At 31.8% G+C, this 26051-nt stretch overlaps 2 protein-coding genes across 4 annotated transcripts in view; one reads left to right on the top strand and one right to left on the bottom strand.

Annotated features, from left to right (window-relative positions):
* Positions 1-26051, bottom strand: part of LOC124537252 (oxysterol-binding protein-related protein 9) — a 97064-nt gene that overhangs the window by 70720 nt on the left and 293 nt on the right. The window lies entirely within an intron of this gene.
* LOC124537254 (elongation of very long chain fatty acids protein-like) lies at positions 1168-25963 on the top strand. Its single transcript, XM_047114028.1, has 5 exons — positions 1168-1242; positions 6536-6726; positions 10147-10390; positions 25092-25234; positions 25571-25963. The coding sequence occupies exons 1-5, from the start codon at positions 1194-1196 to the stop codon at positions 25760-25762; spliced, it is 819 nt and encodes a 272-aa protein (XP_046969984.1). The 5' UTR covers positions 1168-1193; the 3' UTR covers positions 25763-25963.

Here is a 26051-nt window from a genome sequence, read left to right as displayed (position 1 = left end):
GTCGATACAAAATAATTCTTGTTTTTCTGGTAGTATGGTGTCTGTTTGAAACCGTCAGCAGAGAGAAGCTTATGATATGTTGATTATCATGAAAGAATATTCGTAAAAGACTGCTTTAAATAATTCATTTATTACAAGTGTTTCCTCGGTAGTAGGGCTTTGTCCATCACATTTTCCACCACCAAATAGTAATAGTATTATTTCTTAGTATTTTTTATACTCCGGTTGTATCCATGAGTCATTGTATCACGTGCGAATATAATTCTCGATTCTGTGTATCAAAACGTCAGAAATTTACAAATTATTGGACAATCGATTATTCCCCGACGCAACGAATATTATTTTCGTTTCGATTAATTACACAATTGTAACTCTAAAGCGTGGTATTCTTGTAAAAAATTACTTGAAACATTCTTAAACTATCTCTCGGTCAATAACGAAAACCTTGATCAAGATCGAACTTGTTTGTCGTTCTTGCTTCAAGTTATTTTATATTTGTTTCAATCGCGGTATATAAAGAAATAATCACAATCAAAAATTACTCAAACCAAGCATTTTATCATTTCATATACAAAATCATAAGGAAAATATGACCGCCAAAATTAAATTCTTAGATTTTATGATCCATTTAAAATTCCAGTAATGTACAACGTATCTTGTAATGCTTTTTTTTTCATGTCCTATACAAAATCATCAGATAAATATGACCAACAAAATTAAATTCTTAGATTTTATAGTTGTGATCAATTCAAAATACCAGTAATGTACAACGTATCTTATAATGCTTAAATAACTTTACTTATCAATACTCATTAATTAGGTCGATCACCTGCCAAAGAAATGTACAGACTTATTAAGAGATATTAAAAATTTAATTTTTCAGATAGACTTAAATATGTTTAGTAATGAACGTTTTTTTATTCAGATTGTGTTTAAAATAATAGACAAGCTTCCGCCCGCGGCGTTGAATCTCAATTGTATTAAAATCCGTTTTAAGTTTTTTCGTGATTGCATAACAAACATACAAATTTTGACATAAAATTAATGGAATTTTAGTTCTCGGTTAACGTATATTATATATGTTAAATCATACTGTATCATAATATATTCAAATTATATGTATTGAAAATCCGACATATTTTCATTAACAATAGTGTTTGTGTTTTGACCGTGTTCAGTTCTATTGTGACGTAATGGAGACGATTGCGAGTTTTTACAACCTGGTGTTCTACGAGAGATCAGGTGATGGAATACGGCGTTAAGCCATTTTGACAGTTTGACATTTTACGTAAATGTCAAACCGAAATTACCTTTTACTCATCGCCACGATATAATGTTTGCAATATCATACGAGAATCCAGCGAAAAATCGCGTTTTTTTTTTCGAAATATTTTTAGAATTTTTTAATACTATATATTTAATTTTAATATCAAATAGTAAACATACATTATTTTAGTTACATTAATATTTACGTTTTCATTTTTTATTATAAAGCCGCTCTCTAACCGGCCAGTACATTTTTCCAGTCTCTAAAATTTTTTTGTTAAATCGTAAGAATTGACTAAACTGCAATCAAGAATCCTTTTAATTTTCTGCACAACTTCGGCTAGAGTTCTTCAGAATACATCATAACAGATTTTTTTATATTCAACCCGCTTACGCTATTAAGATAAGATATATCTCTACATAGCATAAAAAGTCACTTTCCTTTTGTATGCTTAGATCTTATAAACTAAGCTTAATGCGGTTTTCATCAATAAACTTAGTGATTCAAGAGGAAAGTTAATATTTATAATACATGTATATTTGAACTATCCTAGGCGGAAAAAACATATTTTCTTACGTTTGTTCTTCCATCTAAAAGTTATAATTAATAAAGTGTAAAATGAGAGTACATTATAGACGTGTGTTTATTATTAGTCGGGATTACATATAAATAAAACCATAAAATTTTGTCTTGTTATTTACAATCGACGTCTTAACGCAACACTATCCCTATTTCACCAAAGAGTTTAAATAACATTGTCAGACGTGACAAGGATGGAAAGCGTCATATAAAATACTTACATTTATGCAATACGTTTTATGTACAGGTCATTATTATTTCTAAGCACCTGTCGGGTAAATTCATCACTCGGTTCAATTAACGTGTCAGACGTGAAATTAAAACTCTGTGTGATGAAGTTAATGATAATGATGAGAGAAAGTCATTGTCCATATAAACGACACTCGATTTCATAGCTATCATTAAATATATTTGCTACAAGTATTTGAAATTGAATATTTTACCATGTTTTTTATTTTTATTTGGTTGAGTTCGATGTCCCAGTGGTTAGAACGCGTGCATCTTAACCGATGATTTCGGGTTCAAACCCAGACAAGCAACACTATATGTATATATATGTGCTTAATTAGTGTTTATAATTCATCTCGTGCTCGGCGGTGAAGAAAAACACCGTGAGGAAATCTGCTTGAGTCTAATTTCATCGAAATTCTGTCACATGTACATTCCACCAACCCGCATTGGAACAGCGTGGTGGAATATGTTCCAAACCCTGTCCTTAATGGGAGAGGAGGCCTTAGCCCAACAGTGGGAAATTTACAGGCTGTTACTTAACTTTTTTTACTTTAAGTTCGATATTACGACACCATCTATGTATGTCTTGTTCACGAGAATGAAGTTTGCTGGTAGATGTCGAAAGTATATTTACGAATAAAATAAAAACTTGTCTGTGCTAAGTTTGTGTTGTTTATATGCAGCATTTATATGTATATTGTGTTAAATGAATTGTAATCATTTTAATTAAACAATTTAAGCAATAAGTATATAAATAATTGCGATCAAAATTTTCGGTATGATTATTTTGTTAAGGCCACCTCTCCCTTTGAGGAAAAAGTTTGGAGCATAATTCACAATACAATACTCTAATACTAATTGGGAGATGTCACATGTGACAGAATCAGAAATTAGACACACGCAGTACAAGATGAATTATAAACACAAATTCTTTAATTTGAATTAACAAATTCTTGAATATCACATGTAAATGCAGTAATGTTTGAGCGCGCATTCCGTTAAGATATTGTACGCGTTCTAACTGGGCCATCGGGCTTGCTTCCTTTTTTTTGGATGAATAATTTGGAGCTTATTCCATCTTATTATTGGTGGAAGCAACATTATTATCCATTATCCTATATTAGAGCAGTCTCATAAGATCGATACACCTAGATAAAGGTAAACGAAATAAATTAGTCTTAGGAAACAGAGAGAATACGGTATTCCAGAGGCTAACTAACACAAATGAGGGCGAAGCCTAATTAGATCTTAATTCAATTCCATTGGTACGGTAAACACGTTTGCATTACAAACACGAAAATGTAAAGCGAACCTACTTTTGCTTCCCAGTACATTCTACACTTGGCTGTTGGGGTATCAATACATTAATCACATTCCTTTAGATACCGGAAAGCGAAGTGTCTGATAAACAAACATACAGATTGGTGATAGGGCGTTTTGTAAGTCATATAAGCCTTAATTACCAAGATTGGCGATAACAGAGACGGGAATTCTTTCTTAGAGTGCCATTGCGCTGGTGTCAGTCTGCCTAATAAAAATTATGAAGTAGCAAAAACATCGATTTTTCCAATTGGAAAAATCGATTTTCCAAATGAGGGCTGAAAATCGAACTCATTAATTCGGCTGATTAATTTGAAAGCCAATTGAACAGAATCGAATACACAGACGTGACCAAATCTTTATGTAGTCATTACGTTACCCAACTAAGTATTATTTAATTGTTTCTTTACGAATAAGAATTTTAATAGTATTTTAAACTGAAGATATTGACCATTTGTGGTTATCGTAATTATTGAGACTACATATTATGAAATTATTCTTCGGTATTATGAAAATATGCAAACTACATATTTATGCAACGTTTATTTTTATCGTGAAGGCGATGGTTATATTGGCACTTTATTATTGATTAATTATTGTTATAAAACATTAATAATAATCAATTATTGTAATTTGTTTATATCAAAGTACAAAAGCATCACAGTTTATTGTTACTTTTACTTTTTTATTTACTACTTTTTTTAAATTTACCCATGTACTACCAAGTTTTCGCAATTTATTCATCAAATCAAATCAAAATAAACTTTATTCAAGTAGGTTTTTAGAAGCACTTTTCAATCGTCATTTTACAATTAAGTGAAGCTACCACCGGTTCGGAAAGTAGATTCTACCCAGAACCGGCAAGAAACTCAATAGTTACTCTTTTTTAACATTTCAAAAAACCAAAGTCATGTTATTTAAATACAATTATTTAAATTCATATATCCTGCTTGGAAGTCAACAGGTATTAGCTCCACGCTTTTTTATCATCTATAAATATTGTTATCATCTTTTTGTATAATACAAGTTTACAAATAAAATATCATAATTTCTTCTTCTACTTATAAAATAGGATACAATAGGATTTTAAAAGCCAAAAACAAAATCTTAAATAAAACAAACACTAGAAGATGCAGCGCGTTTCGACTCGCTTATAACGAATGTGTCCATTCGAAATAACCCCAATTTCGATTTGAAGGTGAAATTAAAGTATTCTCAATTTTAACGACAACACTTCCTAGTTGTGTTTCAGGTTCATGGGTGATATGGGTGAGCAAGAGGTAAAGGAGACATAACAAATTAGTTACCAATATTGATAGCATATTGGCTATGAACCTGTATCTTACAGTACCTCATGTTTAGACAAAATCGTTTAATGAAGCGATGGGGAATACTTACCACGCAGATGACCATTTCTCTATTTGCGTACCTATTTATAAGTAAAAGAGACGGTAGCATTGTCACCTACCATTTACATTACAAAAAGACAGTCATCATCACATCGTGAACATTAGAAGATCGCATTATATTTGGTCACGTTTCGAAATTCATAACATTTCGATCGTGATCCGATATAACGATAACAATTGATAAACATCGTACAAGTCAATGGAAGTCGTGGTGCGATGGATTGTTCATACTTAGTCCAACGAAGATTGCTACCACGATAGAACATTGATTGCCATTAAGTTAAGCGGCCAGGACAGCTGATAGAGTGAAACTGCGGTGGCGATTTCCTGGTTTTTATCTAGCTCAGTTTAATTCAATTGATCTTATCCTTGGTATCGATGAGCATAATATATTTACATAAAATTTGCATTTTGTATAAGTACTGTTTACTCAACTTCTGGAACGATATCCTTACATTTTCCTATCATCATCAAAAAAAATCTCAATTATTTCTCTTTTTTACCAATTATCTTTATTAATATTATAAATGAGAAAGTAACTCTGCCTGTCTATTTGTCGCTCTTTCACGAATAAGCCGCTGAACCGAATTTGATAAAATTTGCTATGAAGCAAACTTGAACTCCGAGAAAGTACATAGGCTACTTTTTTTGCCTAACACATGACCACCAAAGCCCTAAAACGAGCGCAGCCGCGGGCGACTACCATTAATTTATTAAGTTGCGTTAACTAAATACAAATAAATGAAATATATGCAAAGAGAAAATTCAACGAGTACTCACTTAAACCATGAACATATATTTGACAAGCAATAACTATATGTTCTTCTTTATTTGGTTTGATTTGTTTTGACTTGATTGAAGTAAGAATTTTACAAATTCGGGATCTTGGTTTTGCAATCATAAACATTCAAATAACATGTTTATAACTTATTTATATCTCCATATGCGTCAAGACGGCTTTATGTGATCATATCAAAATTAAAAACGTCAGATTTATTCTTAAAATATTTATTTCGTATAAAAATATGTAGAGACATTTATTTATGAAAAAAATAACAAAATGTTATGCTTGGAACTCGACCAACACTACTCAGAACGCTGAAACATTTCACGTGAACTGAATTATAAGAATGAAAGCGTAAAATATTTTTAGACATTTACGATAACGATAACAACTAATGAACTATTCGTACGCCTATTCAAGGAAGTTATACGTCTATTTTAACTTGAATTTGATATTGATCTTTATAGTTAGTAGCACGTTTGTTTGAATATGGCTATGGCTTTTTTTTAAAGCACTGATTAGTATTTTTTTCTAATACCTCTTATTGGACGCAAAGGGTGAGCAAAATAGCAACAACATATATAAAATAACTGCTTGAAAATAATCCCACTGAGGCAGTTTCCTAGGCCCAAGACATTTAAACAGGTTTTTCACACCTATTTTTGTTGGTAATATCAAGATGGAAGAAGAGATGACATAAAAAAATATATACGCATAAAAAATCTGCTCTGATTTTCAGGCCTACATTCAAATCCACAATCTTCGTTAAGATTCACGCGTTCCATAATACCGGCAAGCCCGGCTCTAAAAGCACCGTCTGTCTGTGAAGTCTAACGCTAAAGTCAAAACACCTTGTACTAAATCGTTAGCAGAGCTTAGTATCTGCTTCTATAACGCCTAAACAAGTATCACTACTAAATGTTAAATTCATTTCAATTATTTCAGATCCTCGCGTAAAGGACTGGCTGCTTATGACGTCACCAAAGCCACTCCTCATCATCATATCCACCTATCTGTTCCTCGTTAAGTTTGCGCTACCAAAGTTCATGGAAAACAGGAAGTCGTATGACCTGAGAAATTTCATCAAGTGGTACAATGTGCTCCAAATCATATCCAACGCTGTGGTCACTTGGGGGGTGAGTTACTTGCTCATATTCTTACATTATTTTGAATAATAAATATGATATATTTTAATTTATAAGTAATGCTACCCTTAAATAGATCACGTGGTGTTCATTTTTCTGGTATAGTTTGATGGACGAGAATATGGTCCTGGTAATGGTATGGCTGATGGTAAGTGGACCACCGCCCATATGATATATTAACCAATCCTTACATTACCAATGCGCGACCAACCATGGGAACTAAGTGCCTGTAAGTAACAACCGGAACACAAAAATACTGAATATTGTTGTATGGAGATAGAATATTTGATAAGTGTGAGGTAACTACCCAGTCGGGCTTGCACAAAGCCCTACTACCGAGAATATTAAAGACCAATGTATCGGCGCAGATATTGCCAATAAATCGTATATGTTAACATCTTCAACAAACTCTTCAGCTTAGCATAATATGCTTCTAATAATATAATCTATTATTATCACATCGTGACATAATAAAATAGAAATTATTGTATGGGTCGCCTTAACATAATCTTGCTTCATGAAATTGTGGGCTTTTTTCAAAGGCATATGTTGGCGGACATGTATATGGGCAACATGATGGTAAGTGGTCACCATCGCCCATAGACAATGATGTTGTAAGAAATATTAACTATTCTTTACATCATCCATGTGCCACCAACCTTGGGAACTAAGAATGTTACGTCCCTGGTGCCAGTAGTTGTGGTATGGGTAATGAAGAATAATTATTAATTTATTAAACGATAATTTCATTTTAGTTCTTAAATATCCTATATTATATATAATCTAACCTTTCGAGTGTAAAATTATATAAACCATTTCACCTTGACCTTTGTGTATTTACTTGCGACCTATATTTATCGTCCAAATTACATTTCATACCCAGTGGTTTGTGCAAGATAAAACGCTTCGTGAAATCGATAGACGAGCCCCGGGATTTTGCCAGCGCCTTCACTCTTGTATTAGATTGGGAGGGTATGGGGGTGTATTAACCAACATGACTGTATTTTTTTAAATGTTGAAAAAGAGTAACTACTGAGTTTCATGCCGGTTCTTCTCCGTAGAATCTACTTTCCGAATCGGTGGAAGCTTCAATTAATTGTTAAATAACGATATAAAAGCGCTTGTAAAAGCCCACTAGAATAAAGTTTATTTTGATTATGATTTTTTTAACACCACTACTTTATATATTTAAGTATAATTGTTGAAGCTCATTAAACCATGTTACTATAATGTGGTATGGTGGACGCACTTGGGAAAGATCTTCACCTGATGCTGTTTATCCTAACAACGTTTATTTCCCTAGAAGAGCAAGAGATAACTTACGTTATAAACACCAACTCATGAAAACTTAGCGATTCTCGCCCGCGTTTGAAACCGCAATTTTCGGTAAAGATCAGTGTTGAGAAAGGCCGAGATGGCATTTAACGTAATTGCCTCGAAATATGAAAGTGCTGTAAGCTGGCTTGTATATTAAAAATGATCATAATTTTGCTACAAATATTAAGGGAGCTTTCCAGTGTGAAATTTTCAAAAAATCGATTTTTTTTTTTGCTTTATCGGATAGTATACACTCTTCCGAGTATTCCCTAAAATTTTCATGCCGAAATTCAGATTATTCCGGTTACTGTACAGCATTTCTTGAGTATTGCCCTCCGGGAGAAGATTCGTGGTGCGAATGGCGCAAGGCCGAGGCCAGAGGAGAGGAGTACATCCATCCACCAGCACTCGACGAAGATGTGCAGCAAGTTTTGAAGCCGATTTACGACGATCTAACATCAGACGATCTCTTAGAACGATGTACGGGCGCGAACACACAAAACAATAACGAGAGTTTTAATCACTGTGTGTGGCAACTAGCCCCGAAGCACGTATTCTGCGGCAAGCAGATCGTAGAAATCGCTGCACAGTGTGCTGTGTGCACCTTCAATGAAGGTTACGATCCAATTTTAAAAATTTTGGAGACGATGGGATGCACGATAGGGCCGAGCGCCGCAGATTTCGCCGCGAAGTACAAAGATGCGCGGATCACGCAAGCGAACCGCCGGGCGTCCTTGGATAGTAAAGAGGCGAGGACAGCTCGTCGCAGTGAACAATCAATGCAGCACGATCTTTTCGAAGAAGCAGAAGGGATACTTTATGGACCTGGCATCGCTGATTGACCGTAAGTAAACAATTTACCTAAAATTTTCTCAATTCAAACTTTAAACGCGTTTTTCTCGAAACAGCATTTTTCAAAACGGTGTCCAACTTGGAGGGCAGAGTTTTAAAGCTATCGAGTTGAATTTTTCACACAATATTCTTAACGTCATTGTTTATCGTGCTATGGAAGCTTTTTTTTTTTTGACATCTTCCTATTTTTTTGTAAAAAAAAACTGCCCAAAAAAAATGCTAAAATCGATACTTTTTGTTCAAACCGGCGCCATTTTTGCAAAAAAAAAAAAAGAAAAAAAGGCCTCCATAGCACGAAAGCCAATTATATACCGATCAATAATCTTTTTGTTTTTTTTTTGTTTCAGACCAAAATTGTGACCCCCATCGTGGACACCGCATCGAAGTGCATTTTCTGCAACAATTTTTCCATAATTTTTATAGATATTAATAAATAATTAAATCGATCTTTAAAAAATTGTTTTGTGTTCTTTAATAACCAATTAATATACAAAAAAAAACCAGACCGATTAGATTATTTTTTCTTTAAAAAAAAAAATCGCGAAAAACAGCGATTTTTCGGGCCGTCACACTGGAAAGCTCCCTTAATAACTACATAATAGTCACGTCAAAGTTTTTATGTCGAAATGTATTTAAAAAATTATTTAACCTAATTAATAAAATAAATACCTACTAGCGACTGTTATTCGCCGGTGCTTTTCGATAGAATCCATTTTGTTGCCGAACCGAAAACCTAGCTTTAAATATTATTTAAAACAGTAAATCGAAGATTATAGTAACGTAAATTGAACAAGCCTACATATGTCTGTCTGAACGCAATAAACTCAAAAACTATGACACAATTTTTATACGGTTTCAACCTAAGATAGTGATTCATGAGGATTCTTTAAGATGTATGAATGATGGATGAATGTCTAAAAAAAGCACCGACTGATAGCTTGAATGGCATGTGTCGCGTAAACCAATAAAGATTACGGAATGTACTAAAAATATAAGTATTATTTTGAACCTTGTACTAGCCGTGCGATGGACGGGTAACTATATTTATTATATAAAGTTATATATAATGTATTTTTTTAACAAAATAATTAATAACATTAAATGGCTAAATATATACAAATCAGAATAAAATATCGTTACTGTATAAATCTTGACAGCATGGAATGGTGGCAAGAATGCTATATTTTGTTATAAAGAAGTTATATTTAGAAATATATTATATATATTATTCCTTTTTTGCAGATTATGACATCTGGCTGGACTACCACATACCACTTCGGGTGTATGTTACCAGATTACTCCATGAATCCAGAGGCGCTGCGAATGCTAAGATTTCTATGGTGGACATTAATACTGAAATTAATTGAGCTAGTCGAAACCGCGTTCTTTCTCTTACGAAAGAAGGAGAAGCAGGCTTCCTTCCTCCATATTTATCATCACGTCAGTTCACTGATCCTCATTTGGGCTGGTGTCAAATATGTTGGTGGTATGTTACTCTATGATTATTTATTTACAAAAAAAAAACAAGCTTATGTGATACGATTCGATATATGTGAGGTTTATTATGCAGAATTTCCCCAAATTATTTGCTTTCCGATCTAATCCTCTTTAGAGATGAATATTTAACAACTTTTTACTTAAACAAAAGTTTAATACAACCTTTCAAAAATTATGAACTTCGAAACAAGATTTGGTCCTAAATTTTATAATTTTCCTTTTAGTGATGAATTTTCAAAAAAGCTTTGTCGACCGTGTTTGACTCATTACCAGAAAACAAAGAATTTAAATTAATTTTTTATATTATCAGAAATGACAAATTATCACCACCCATGTAACCTCTTTTAAAGACTAATGTAGTCACCATCTATTTCCATAGCGGATTTCTGTGTAAGATTTTATCGTGTTAGACGACTAAGACCCACTAGTTTAGCCTGTGCATGTCTATCCCATATATAATTATATTTTACGTGCCTTGCTTGTAGTGTAGAAAAAAAACCGAATCTATCATGACTATCATACATTTTATAAAGTAAAGCATTTCGAAAATTGATTACTCGTAGTTGAAAAACTCCTAGTTTTCAAATAAAAGAACTATTAAGAAATACTTTGCTGATTCGAGATAATCGAGTCTGGATTATATGCCTGGTAGTTTTGGTCGTTATTGATCTTTGCAAAGAATGCTCGAAGGCTTTACGCATCGATGCTGCTCGAGTCGTTATTCTTTTTAAAATACCATCAAAGATACACTTTTATAAATTCACTAATAGCGAATTAATTTGTACGTTCAGTCTACAGTAGTCAAAGAAGGCCTTTTAACATCAACATCACATACATTACTCTGATACCTATGTAAATAGTTCAAGCACTTGTGTTATGGAAAATCAGAAGTAACGACGGTACCACAAACAAACCCAAGACTACATAGAAAACTATTGAACTTTTTCTACATACACTCGGCCGGGAATCGAATACGGATCCTCGGAGTGGTGTACGCATGAAAACCGCTGTAAACACTACTGGACCACGGAGGTCGTTTTAAGCTTTCGTCTATACAAGATATGTATTCTATTATGATATAATTGTGAAAATACACAAATTTTCAACCATAATTCCTTTACAAAATGATAATATTTCACCTTTATACTTAGAACAAAAGCATTTCAGTTGTTTTTGTGAGCATAGTCAGGTCATGTTTGTAAAAGACGAAGGCTTTGTCTAAAAACGTGTTGTTTATTTAAAACTAGCGTGCGGCGCCGCCACCGTTTCGTTGGAACAATTTAGTCTGCGAAACATAAAGTTACTTACTTCACACGCGATTTCATATTCCCACTGAATAATCAGTAATCATATTTCTTTACATAATTATAACATTCCAAATTCAAATCTTATTTATGGGTTTTCTATTAAGATGAAAAATATATACAATACTAGTTGTAGCCAGCAGCTGCGCTCGCATTTAGGGTTTGGTTGTCATGTGTAAGACAAATAAGTAGCCTTTTTCCTTTCTTGGAAGCCAAATTTGTTTCATTTTGACAGACGGACGGACGGACGGACAGGACAGAGTTACTTTCACATTTATAATATTAGTTAACTAGCTTAAATTAACATTGAAATGTGTACTTTATCATGTGTAAAGAGGTGTTTTACCACCATTAACCGAAAATTCTTACACTGATTGTGGTAATTGATGGGTTCATTTAGAATGTATCTCGTCATAACTATTTCCTGACATTTGTCCTAAATATAAAAAAAAGTAAAAATACTGGCCGCTTTTTTCGGTTCTACGTGATTTCTCATTCCGTAAAGTAGTCCTTATTTATTTTGTCAATCGGGTACCATTGAAAATCAGCGTTGAGTTCTTGAAATCAACATGGAAGCTGAATGGACAAGTTAACTATCATTGCTTTTTTTTTTTGTAGAATAAGTTAAAATTAATTAATATGTTTTTATTTTTTTTCTCCTTTCTTTTTAAATTTTTTATACTTTTTATAATTGCATCGTATGATCATTTCTTTCTTTCTTTATTGCATAACGAAACTTGTATTATGATACAGTACTTTTGGTTATACCTACGTGTTGCCATTCCATATCCAGTGATTAAAAATGGCGTAGATAGTCGCCGCCATGGTTCTTTCATTTAGTCGAGCTTGCGTTATCTTTTAATTATTAAAGTGAAAAGTTTATAATCGTCTAGACTGTGCATTAAAATTCGTTCATCGTGGCTGTTAAATTGCAAAACATTTTAACTTGAAAATGAGTAATTTAAAATATATTTAACTTTGAAAACTTCTAACGGATTAATATTTTTTAAGTAAATTTATTTATGCACTATGAGTATAATATTTTCAAGCCCGCTTTTAATAGCAATACTTGAAACGTTTCTAATGAATTTGGACATATTTCGCGACGACTTACTTTAAAATCACAAAGTTTATGACCTTAAAATAACTACTAGCTAATAATCTGTGAAATAATTTCTTGGCACATGTAAAAACAAAAAAAAAACCTCAAAGTAAAAGTGGGAAAGAGCGGAGTTAACCCTATCTTAGAGATTATCTGCTTTTTGGCTAAAGAAAATATACTTTAAGGATTAGTAAATGTTTAAAAAAATATGCAATACATTATGTCATATATTCATACAACATAGGTCTCCATATAGAGTAACTAACGAACCGCGCTGAGACGTTCACATTTCACAATGTTGTGCAAACTGTAACGAGCTGAAACGCTGCGGGTTAAAAGTCAGATAAATAAATTAGATTTACAAAACGTGGCAACGTCCATCAAGCTTTGTATTACGCTTGCCGTTGAAATCATTAGCGAGCGAACGCAAGAGTTCACAATTATTGTACGAACATTCAATCTATACTAATATTATAAATGCGTGGCTCTGTATGTCTTTTACTCTTTGATGGAATTTAATATGAAGTAAAATTGAATACCCAAACATAATCAAACATTTTTTATGAGTAGCCTTTAAAACGCAAACGAAGCTGAGGACTAGTAAATGACATATCTAAGCTTGTAGTTTGTTAAGCTAGCTGTTAAATACAGCTTTACTGGCATCAGTAATGTACATAATCATGTTATGTCCTTGTGCCTGTAGTTACACTAGATCACTCACCCTTCAAACTGGAACAAGGCCATACTATGAATTTCTTCTTGGCGATAGAATATACGATGAGTAAGTGGTACCTACCCAGATGAGCTGACGAACCTCTACCACCAAGTAAAGTTATTGCTTTTCCAATTAAGAAATTAGTAGTCCAACGTTAAATTGACGTGTCACAGAAATTTGAAGCAAAATTGCTTTCAATCAATCAAATAACAATGACCTAATTGTTACTAACAATCCGACCAGAATTAAAACAAATCAGTTCAAATTACATATAAAACAGTAGGTATACAACGAAAAGAAATAGAGGAAAACGTCGCCTACAGGAGGCATAATTTTCATTACGAGACGATTTCTGACATTTCTATCTACAGTAAGGCATATAAAAGAACTACGATCCAAAAATCTTGCAACGTTCTGCCGGGTCTGACGCCGGACATAACGATTAAGCCGTATAAACTAGACATATATGATTATCACAACGCTGTAGAATCGTTAACTATTATTGTCAAACCGACTGCTTGGTATTGGAGGCATGAACGTGACAGTGATGGGTCTAGAAGTGTTAATGCTATGTATTATTGCCTACAGATTGACCTAGATTGATAACACGCTGAATCTAGCAATGCTACGAAATTCTAACCTTAATGTTATAACGTTTATGAGTCTTTCCTATGCTAAACTAAACTAAAATAATGGCATAATAATTAACGTTTAAAAATTGTAATCGAATATTTAGATTGTATAACCATATATTCTAATCCTAGCAATCTCTTGCCGATATATGGTTCATAAAATATGTTTGATACGAAAAGTTTAATCATAAGTCTTTTTATGCATTATAAGGGAGGTACCAAACACTCACCAGATATTCTACCACCAAAGCAGTAATCTGTTTATGCGCATGTGGGAAAGGCTTAATATTTCTTACAACACTTTCCATGGGCGCTGGTAACCACCTACCATCAGGTGGCTCATTTGCTCATTTACCGCTATCTATATCACATAAAGAGTATAGAAATATCTTTTTTTTCTAACTTATTGTATGAGAGTGAGAAAAAGTTTATTTTGGACACGAATAATTTATTACGGTAAAAAAGGTTGTAGTTGACAATTCACTGAGGATACACACTTGGCAGATTTTCTTTAGACATATACATACAAGTTGCACTTGCAAGCAAGAGATGAATTATAACACCGATTATATCCAATTGGTGTAGAATAAATCCTCTGTTTCAAATAGATACTCATATAAAATTTTTAATGGCTCGCGTTCCTGTCTGGATGACGAATTTATCGGCTATAAAGTTTGGTATTTTAGTATCTTCCTCAGTTTAACAGCGCGATTACGCGAGTAACATGATTTTAAACACATAGTACAATTATTCTTGTAGGTTATATTACGATTTATTCATCAGGTCTTAAATATTTAATCAGCAAAGGTAGCTATCGATAGGACACTGCACGTTATTTGGTCGAAACAATAACCATTATTTGGGAATTATATTTGCATTCGTCGTACACCTAAACTTAGTTCAGATCGAATCCCCTTCAGTGGTGGGATGACACTTAGAGGTAATATTTGCATTTAAAAAAACATATGAACTTTAATGCAATATTAATAATATATTTCCTTAATAAATAAAAAATTTAACAAAAAGAAAACCCGACTTCAAGCAAAACACTATTTTAAAACAAATTAATAGGCACTAAAAAGTAAAAAAAATAATTGCGTATTCAACATATTTTTTAGAGTCCTCCTAAGTAAAATGAAATGACAAATATTAGACTATTTAAAAGTCTTCTTTTATATTATAGACCACACTGGAAGCACTACCTTTCAAACAACAAAAAAATATCAAAATCGGTCCATCCCAGTGAAAAAAAAAGAAAAAATTTATAACCTCCTCCTTTTTAAGTCGGTTGATAAAACACCATAAATGAATAACAATGGGAAGTAAATTAAATGTCGAGGGTAGTTGACATATTTTTATGCATTTAAAGTCAATTATGACCGTTTAAAAATCACTTCCCAAACTTGTAATATTATTTAAATAACAAGAAATCACTGATTATATCTCGTCTCTGTTAAAAAGCGATCGTTACGCTTTTGTTTCATATCGCAGGCAAAGCTCCCACTTTTATTAACTGGGTTAAAATAAAAATTAGCAGGAAAAAATATCCATTAGGTTAATGCAGCTTTACATTATACACGGCTACAGGTTTATACGCCAGGAAAAAACTGTTATATGGAAACTTATTGCCGCAGGGAAAAGTACCTACCTACATAAAATAAAAATAAAACTTCATTTATATTATGTTCTTTTGCTTTTTTTTTAAATTAATTAAATACATTTTTTTATTTTTCTAATAAAATAAATACGAAAATTTGAATTTAGATTCGTAACTTAATCGTAAATTTTAATTATTACTTGGTGGTAGGGCTTTGTGCAAGCCCGTCTGGGTAGGTACCACCCACTCATCAGTTATTCTACCGCCAAATAACAGTACTTAGTATTGTTATGTTCCGGTTTGAAGGGTGAGTGAGCCAGTATTTACAGGCACAAGTGACATAACATCTTAGTTCCCAAGGTTGGTGGCACATTGATGATGTAAGGAGTAGTTAATATTTCTTACAGCGTCATTGTCTATGGGTGATGGTGACCACTTACCATCTGGTGGCCCAAAACTCGTCCGCCAATAAAATAAATATATATACTATACCATAAAAAAATCACATCAGAACAGCCGATCGGATCGGAATTATATTTGGCACAGAGATAGATAGTTATCTCTAATGACACATAAGGTTATTTTTATCACTAAAACCTGACACGCGAAAATCGAGCCATAAATAGTAAAAAAATATAATCCGTTCAGAGAATCTGGTATCAGTAAAGTTATATCGATTCGAAATAACTTAGTGGCTAGATCATCTGAACCGAAAAACCTAAGCACAGCAAAAATTTAATATGCTTAACTTACGTTTATAATTAGGAAAACATTGTGAGGAGTCCATATGTTGGATGAAAATCTACCAATCATTGGAACAGCGTGAAGGAATAACCTCCTACTATCTCCTCATACGATTAAATTTACTTATTACATTAAAACTATATCTTGTTTACACACCAATGCGTTATAAAGAGCTTAGGGCTCGACTATTAAAACTATGCTTACTCATCACTTTGTCTTTGCTTGTATTTCACAAAAATAACTTCATATATTATTGCGAAACATTAATTAACTCAGAGAACAGTCGTAAACTTGTATCTTTCTATTAAAAGTGAACGTTAAATCGTGGGGATCGTTTGGTGTAACCGTTTACGTTTCGTCAGCGTTCATGCCATTTCTATATAATGTAGTAATAAATCGATGATAAATCGTTTAACTACAGGTTAATCGAACGCGTCAGAACACGACAAGATTCTGAGTAATGAACACTACTGACATTATGTTGACGTTTCTAGATTAAAATTCCACGGACATTTTTAACTTTGCCGTTTAATAAATTGAAATCATTTGTAAAAAATACACTGGTATAGAAGGCATATTATTCAGTACAAGATTATGAAGATGATAAAAAAGCGTGAAATTAATACTTGTAGACTTCCAGGCAGGATAAATTACGTACACATATTATAGTAAATAACCAACATGACTATATTTTTAAATGTTAAAAAAGAGTAACTACTGAGTTTCTTGCCAGTTCCTCTGGGTAGAAACTATTTTCCGAACCGATGGTAGCTTTACTTAAAATGTTATATAACGATTCAAAAGTACCTATAAAAGGTTACTTGAAAAGTATATTTTGATTTTTATAAAAAGAAAACACCATTCCCAATTTCTCGCGACACTTACGTGGAAAATTTTATTTCGCTATAGATTAGCTCGTCTTTGCAACCCACATTTTTAAAGAAGGAGGTTATCAATTTGGACTTTTTGGGTATGTTCCTCGATAGGTTCTCTGATTATGAATTGATTTTGATAATTTTTATCTTTTAATATAGACGAAGAAATAAAAGTGGAATATTATATTCGTTATTTATTATATTTTCAATTCAATTAGATAATAAAATCTACCTATTAGGTAGGAAAACTAAAATCAATCAATAAATAGACAAGATGAAATTTTTTAATTGACCTTTATTAACTAATATTTAGTTAAGATATAAAATTAAACAAAGACAAAACCTGTTGGGACCTCTGTACTGTTTATCTACGTGGGAGTATATAATAGTCTCTTTTAAGGTTTCCCGACCTACATGATATATATAATTAAATAAGATTTCATTTCATGGATTCGTTGTTAAAATGTCTAAAACTAACTTAATGCTTTATTATTTTTTAATTCGTCTATCCTATAATTATAAAAGCTAATATCGCAAAACAATTCTTTAAATTTACGATATTTTTAAGAGGAGATTTTCGATTTTGTTTCATATATAATAGTACTAATGTTATGTGTTACTTTAAACAAGATGAATTAAGGGTCACTTTTCTCAACCCTCAAATTGATTTAAAATAACTAATTTAATGTTTGAGTCTTTGTTTCACAAAGCTACACATATTCTTGTCGTGAAACAGGTCAATTTAATATAAAATATAATTAACTTTATGAATAAAAAATAGATTCTCAAAAGCAACTTTTGTACAAAAAAAATCATACGTACATAAGTACCAGTATCGATTACTATACAAAACATATAATATAGGAATTTTCTAAAAAACGTAATTTGAAGTAATAGAAATGTTCTGTAAAGCAAAAAACCATAATACGCTAAAATGGTTTTTTTTTCAAATTATCGTAATAAATATTTCAAAGATATTTTATTACGTCAAGCCTACAACCTATTGAATAACATAAAACTATTATTATTATGAATAACCTATTATAAATATTATAACAAGCAATTCGTTAGTGCTTTTAATGTCCAATAACATTTCAATTACTATTAATGTTATTTCAACATACAATGGTACACATCAATATATAGATAATGGCATTGTATGTAATATTAGCCATCCCTTTCAATCCAAGCGCTACCAACCTTCAGAAAATAATACTACAGTAGAATCCCGATTATCCGAATAATCGATTATCCGGACTTATTCGCCTTGACTGTAATTAGATCAAAAATAATTTAAAAATGTTTTGACGGCGCAACGAGACATGTCACAACAAGTACTTATATTTCCGTCACCGACAGAGTACTCCCGCTATCATTTGTTTCCGGGATAGTCAGGGACTTGGCTACAATGAAAAGATGTAATTCATTACGTCAAAGATCAATAACAAGTTATTTCCAACCAATATTTTAAATTACATAGTTATTATGTAATACATACTCTATCGTTATAGCTCGTTTTTTAAATGAATAGTGGATTTTACTTAGATAATACTATCTAAGTAAAATCCACTATACATAATAAAAAAATAATTACTTTTAAATATTATTTGATTTGCTTCGAAATCGCTTATCCGGCTTTTCGATTATACGGTTTTATTTGATCCGGATAATCGGGGTTCTACTATACAAATATTTCCCAGTACCACAAAAACGATCATATCTCGTACGTAATAATGTCAACCTCATTATTTTTTATTAGACCGTTCATAAATAATCTGTGTTCGTTCATTACGACGCTAACGACATCAAAACGGCATTTAGTTTTCATAGCGTTCTAAAAATAATCCTATCCGTAATTAAGGTTACGTCTCACATTTATGAAAAGAAAAAAAAATATCACCTGCACTTATCTTTGAAAAGCCTTAAGATTCCCGCAGCTGTATAAAAGTTATGACGTTGTAAAGATTATTTAAGACTTTTTTTTTAATTGTACATTTAGGTCAAATAAAATAAAGTGCCAGACTTTATGGCGACCCGTCTGGAAATAAGCGACTTTCAACCGACAACTATTATTTTGTTTTGCTTTTTGGATTGTATAGTTAGTGAGCCAGTGTGATTACACACAAGCGACATAACATGTTATCATCACTACATAGTATAACACAAAATCGCTTTTTCTGACCCTGTGTCCCTATGTATGCTTAAATCTTTAAAACTACGCACCCGATGATGCGGTTTTTTTGTTTGGTGGAGTGATCCATGGAAATTTTACTTGGTGGTAGGGCTTTGTGCAAGTCCGTCCGGGTAGGTACCACCCACTGATCAGTTATTCTACCGCCAAATAACAGTACTCAGTATTGTTGTTTTCCGGTTTGAAAGGTGAGTGAGCCAGTGTAACTGCAGGCACAAGGGACATAACAACTTAGTTCCCAAGCGCATTGGCGATGTAAGGAGTAGTTAATATTTCTTACAGCGTCATTGTCTATGGGTGATGGTGACTATTTACCATCGGGTGGCCCATCTGCTCGTCCACCAACCTATATATTAAAAAAAAAATGGACAAAATAGTAAAGAAATACTAATAACTTTAGAAGTTTGTAAGGTGATGTCATAAGTAAAATATATTCTGTAGTATATTTAGTATCAATATTGCACCCGTGCGAAGCAAGAGCTGGTCGGTAGTAATTCATATTTCGAATTTTTGGGCAAAGGTAAAATCCAGAAAGTGATCTAGCGTTTGTAAAAAAAAACGTATACATCAATATCTTTGGTATTGAAAAGGTAATGTTGACATTATTAGGCGACCCATTTTCCCATCTGTTTTGTGACTATCTACAAACAATAAAGCCGAGATTGATCTCTTTAACAAATTGGATTAGACTATTATGATTACGTTAGGCTTTCTTGTTATGATGCCCTATTCGAACATGATATTGCAAAATTTGACATAGAAAAGTACCTTTGGGATACATTTTCTAATTGCCTAAACTATTATGTAATTTAGTTGTGACATTTGCCCATAACAAGTTGCAAAACGAATTTAAAATGTGAAAACTAATTTATAATCTATGGTATATTACAAAACTGGCGATCAATGTACAAGGCGTTTATTGAATAAGGCTACTGTAAGTCTATATTCATGCTACAACTAGGGTAGGTAACCAAAACGTCACATGGACGTCAGTCAGCCTGACAAACAGTAGGCATGCGTCATTTGTATAAAACAGGTATGTAGCAGGCAGACATTAGTTTGATATTCATAAAAAGAAAACATATTGAAATAATGAATTTGCTTAAACATTACACATCAAAGTATAAATTTTATCACGTACTATAATTTTTTTTTACAGTTTTAACATAATTGTTGTTAATAATAATCTTGTATACAACATAAATTCGTCCTAACTAATAAAACTGAACGTGAACATATTAAATTAGTAACTTTCTTCAACATTCTAAATTCTTCATCACATATATATTATACTATACATTTCGACTTATGTGATAGCTTATAAACATAAATGCATTTACTAGCAAATGACGTATTTTTAATATGGAATCGATTAAACAATTGTGTATATTCCTATGCGTAAATAACTTACTGCGACAAATACGTTCAACCGTAGATACGCATGAAAGAACAATGAAAAGCCATGATATATAAAGGCTTATGTCCAACCTATTACAACAAATTAAGCCTGTCTATATTTGGCAACATCGTTAATAACCTCATCTTAGACTAATATCTGAGTTAATATCTGATTTTATGTTGGCAAAAGTTAATTGAATCCGGGTGTGATTCCATCCCGGCCTTGACATCGCGGTTAACCCACCGGGTACGTAAATACCATCGCGAATGCATTATATTAATGGATATTACACGTGCACAATGTTTTTACGCCTTTGTCTTAAAAAAAAAAAAAACGTATAACTGTGAAGTAAAATCGCATTCCAATTTTAAATTACTCACAGACTGAAATTATACGAAATGGATATGAGTTACTTCTTTCATTTCGTATAAGATTTTCAAGGCTTTCAAACTCGTATGTAGTAGTAAAAAACTCCGAAATGGGCCGATACGTACTCTCCGATCATGGAAAATATTTGGAGATCATTTCACAAAGCTATTCTTATATTCTTCGTTCTCATTTTGAAAACTTAGAATCTTGATATAGTAGTACCTACTTTAAAATGAAATCTTGAAAATTTACAACTAAGCTTATATCATCTTTTAGATTGATAGTGACTCAATATGTTTTATATTTTAATATAACATTAAAAGGCTAACTTCTCTATAATTAAACCAGTTTAACAACTTGGCTATAATTAAAGCAATCGGACTAATAATATATACACGAAACTAATAATAACTCTCATCTGTTTTTAACCTCTTCGTGGCTAAACTAGCAGACCGTCCATAATTAAATCGAAAATAGATGTAGACGTAAAGACATACACATCAATTACGAGATTTACAGAAAAAAAATCGACGCGAACAAAGTGACGAAGCAGAAACGAGCTACAATGATATGGCGAATTTTTTTTTATGAGTTTAGAAAATATTTTTAAAACTTTTAAAGGTAAATGTAATTAATTCATGTCCGAGGAGTATCGCTGGATGCAGGCCGCTGATAACCGGTGATAAGTCATTGGGAGAGCCCTATGTTCAGCAGTGGACATCTTACGGCTGACATGATGATGATGAGGATGATTTATTCAAGAAGTTAAATTTATAAAAAAACTAGCTGTCACTGCGACTTCGTGTGCGTTTGAAATGAATAATAACCTGTGATCGCGACTTCGTGTTTGGAATGATCAATAAAATGATTATTCAGTTTGAAGATTTCATAATAACTTATTACTTATTAAAAGTTCCCTAAGTTACTCGTTATAACATCATTTATCTGCTAGTGAAAGTCCCGTCAAAATCAATTCAGTCGTTTCAAAGGTTAGTCAAAGTCAAACAGACAGACAAAAATGGTAAATGATGTTTAATTGGTATATGTACCGTGTATACATACGTATTTAGTAAAAAGCTGCTATTTCAATATTACAAACAGACACTTGAACCGAGATGGCCCAGTGGTTAGAACACGTGCATCTTAACCGATGTTTTCAAACCCAGGCAAGCACCATAATATATATGTGCTTAATTTGTGTTTATAATTCATCTCGTGCTCGGCGGTGAAGGAAAACGTCATGAGGAAACCTGCATGTGTCTAATTTCATCGAAAATCTGGAACAGCGTGGTGGAATATGTTCCAAACCCTCTCCTTAATGGGAGAGGAGGCCATTAGCCCAGCAGTGGGAAATTTACAGGCTGTGACTTTACTTTACTTTAAACAGACTCTCCAATATTATTATATGTTCATAGACGTATAGACAAGAGAAGCTCTGTATATCAATTTGTTGATAAATATCTCGTATATACAGATGGAGTATAAAAAACAATAGACGTTGAACTGTATAATGTAAACAATACACGTACATATTTCACCAGTGATTTAATAGTGAAGCATATTTATTTATATTTTTGTACATATTCACTAGTTCGCGCAGCTGACGGAATTAGACATTATTATTAGAGGAAAATATTTAATAATAACTCATTCTTATTGATTGTCTAAATCTACCAACGGTGCCGACTACACAAACTCGGCGGAATGTTTTAATTTTTGCTTAAATATAGGTAGATTCTTATTGGTATGCAACCATTGCTATTATAAGTGCGTCTATTAAAGTATCAATCTGTAAATTTCTCACTGCTGGGCTAAATACTGACGAAATATTATGAGCTTTACTCATCACAACGTGCTCAATTTTTGTTTAAAAGACACACATACATATAAAAAAAAAACATCATTTTAATCAGACTTTCTTGAACGTTAAAAATAAGTGAAGCATACGAAAACTTATCAGTTTTTATTCGGATTTGAATCAGTTATCTTTGTTCTAACTAGCTTACCAGTGGACCACATCACCTCATCGACTTGTCTCATTCTCTGTGTAATAATCCACGCGTTAATAACCTTTCCGTAACACTTATTCAGTAGGATTTTCACTAACACATGTTATTCATCAATAAAGCAATTATTTAAATATCGCTACAGGTCAAACGGAATTAGTATAGCTAGAATATTCAAATCTTCACTATTGAATACAAATCAAGTTAATGTTTGTCCGTCGTTTCTGTGAAAGTGAACGCTATGATAAGGAATATTCGACTTAAATACGTTGATAATAAAGTTGATTATAATTCGACACGTATTGAGAATAATATTGACACAGTCATATCATGTTTGGGGACATTGTATAACTGGTGTGTTGGTATATATGTATATACCAATGAATGTGTGTAATATTTTCTTTGCTTTGGTGTTGGAACAGTAAAGGTGAAATCTTATACGAAGTCTACAGTTCCGAAAAACGTTAAATATTTGTACTAGATATCATTTTGATTTATTAATTTTCGTCAGTACGTATTTACATATTGCGGAGACTATAAATACATTAGACATATATTTCATTTCAATTTAACATTAAATATTCATTACAATGTTAATGATAAACAATTTCTATATAAATTTAAGAAAAATTTTGCCTCCTCCCATTTCTTTATTTGTTATAGGTGTTTAAGTAAGTAATAATAATTAAAGCTGCGTGAATCGCAACTTTTAATTTATGGCAAACTACGACACACCACTTCACTTTTGAGGTTTACAAAAATATTGATAACTAAATAAAACCGTCACCATATCAAACTATTACGGAACAAATATAATAAATAACACAACACCAAAGTGACTACAGGTTTTTTTTGAAAAATTGAATATTAAATAATTCCACATACTATTATGAAACCATCATTTTAAATATAAGCCGCTAACCTCACTTTTTTTGTACCTCATCTAGCTCTTAAAATACACATGACATGTGTACACTATGATTTATAATATATTATTTATTTATATTCTACTGATGTTCTTTTGTTTTTCGTCAAAGAAATAGCAATAGAACTAATTTATTAAAATAATGTTTTAATAAAAAGAACAATATATGATTTTCGCTAGTAAATGACAGGTAAGAAGCCGTATTATATATTCAATATATTGATATAATATTTATATATATGTATCTCTATTGTTCTGTAATTTAAGCAGATCATCACATCATCATTCCTTTTGGTAGGCACAACTAAAATCCATGCACTAATCATTGAATTGAATCATTCCCTTATCAGTGATGCATTGACTTAATGAAAGAAACAAAGTAAAAAATGATTATCTTAACAGATTATACGTATAACTGTCACTTCAAATTTAAATGCCTATAATCAATATTGGATAGACTTGGATAATCTGTAATTGCCCTTAATATGACACATATTCTAAATTAACATTGGTTTAAATATTTATTTAGAATGTCAGTATAGATAATAATATAAATATAACACTGTGTGCAGCTTACGCTTAAAGAGCTGAATCAATTTAAATTTAAAAATGGAATTTGGTTAGTTGATGTTGATTGACAGGTTTTTTTTAAATGAAATGAATCCTTAATACTCATACTCGTAGGTTCATCTACTATTATATATAATTAATGTTGTAATGTGATATAAATGTGGTAATTAATGTACAGAATCACAAATAATAAAGAATCACTCAATAAATGTCACAGAGATCAGTTTATAGAGATACAAATAAATATGTTTTCTATTACAGGTGGTATAACCTCCTTTTCCCCAATGCTAAACAATGCAGTACATGTAATTATGTACACCTATTATCTTTTATCTTCAGAAGGAAGTCCTACAGTAAAAGGATTACTGATTAAATATAAAAAGTGGATCACTGTCATGCAAATGGTGAGTATAATAGAATGAATGAATGAAAATAAAATGAATGATATTTAACTTGATTGAAAAAGAAATAATATGCGAAATTTATTTTAGAATTTACATTCATTTAAATTTTGTATTTTAAATTTTCATATAAACATAAAAAAAAACATATTGTTTGATTGATTAATTAAAGTTTCTAGTTTTTTTTTATATAGGCAAATGTCTATGTAACGAGTTACTGGATGGTAAATTGTAACGCATTGACAGTATAAATTTTAATATACAAATATAACGATAAACAAAAATTAGTTCCTGCATATTTTAAAATGGCTTTTAATTTTTTAATTGATTTTTTTTCAGATACAATTCACAATGATGTTGGTGTATAGTTCACAAGTGTTTTTACCAAGCTGCCCCGCACCACTTGGAATTACCTTTATGTATTTTCCTAATGTTATATTTGTTTATTATATGTTTTACAAGTTCTTCAAGAAAAATTACCAACATTCCGTTGAAAACAAAACGAAATTAAATACAAAGAAACAAAGCTAGAAACCATAATGAAAAGTAATTGGTTGTAACACTTTTTTTTGCCTTTTATTCAGTGTTAGTTCAACAATTAAGAAACTTATTGAATATTAGAATATTTATTATAGATAATAACTTGTTTATAGTGTGTATCTACATGTAAATAAACTGTGACTTACAAGATAAATAGTCGGTATAATTGCCGTCATTTTTATTATTTTCCATACATTATTATTAAAGTAAACAAACAGTGGATCCTCTAGTAACTATGTAACACCACAATGCGTTTCAACACGTAGTTAAAATTTAAAAT

This window comes from Vanessa cardui, chromosome 18, assembly GCF_905220365.1.
Source record: "Vanessa cardui chromosome 18, ilVanCard2.1, whole genome shotgun sequence".
Taxonomy (NCBI): Eukaryota; Metazoa; Arthropoda; class Insecta; order Lepidoptera; family Nymphalidae; genus Vanessa; species Vanessa cardui.
Note: the sequence above shows the minus strand (reverse complement) of the source record. Positions and strands in the feature narration are given on the sequence as shown.

Excerpts from the sequence above, each read along its gene's own strand:
- LOC124537254 (XM_047114028.1), top strand. The coding sequence starts at position 1,194 with ATGGAGACGATTGCGAGTTTTTACAACCTGGTGTTCTACGAGAGATCA. Across the intron at positions 1,243-6,535 it reads GGTGTTCTACGAGAGATCAG|ATCCTCGCGTAAAGGACTGG; the intron begins GTGATGGAATAC and ends CAATTATTTCAG. Across the intron at positions 10,391-25,091 it reads TGGTGTCAAATATGTTGGTG|GTGGTATAACCTCCTTTTCC; the intron begins GTATGTTACTCT and ends TTTCTATTACAG.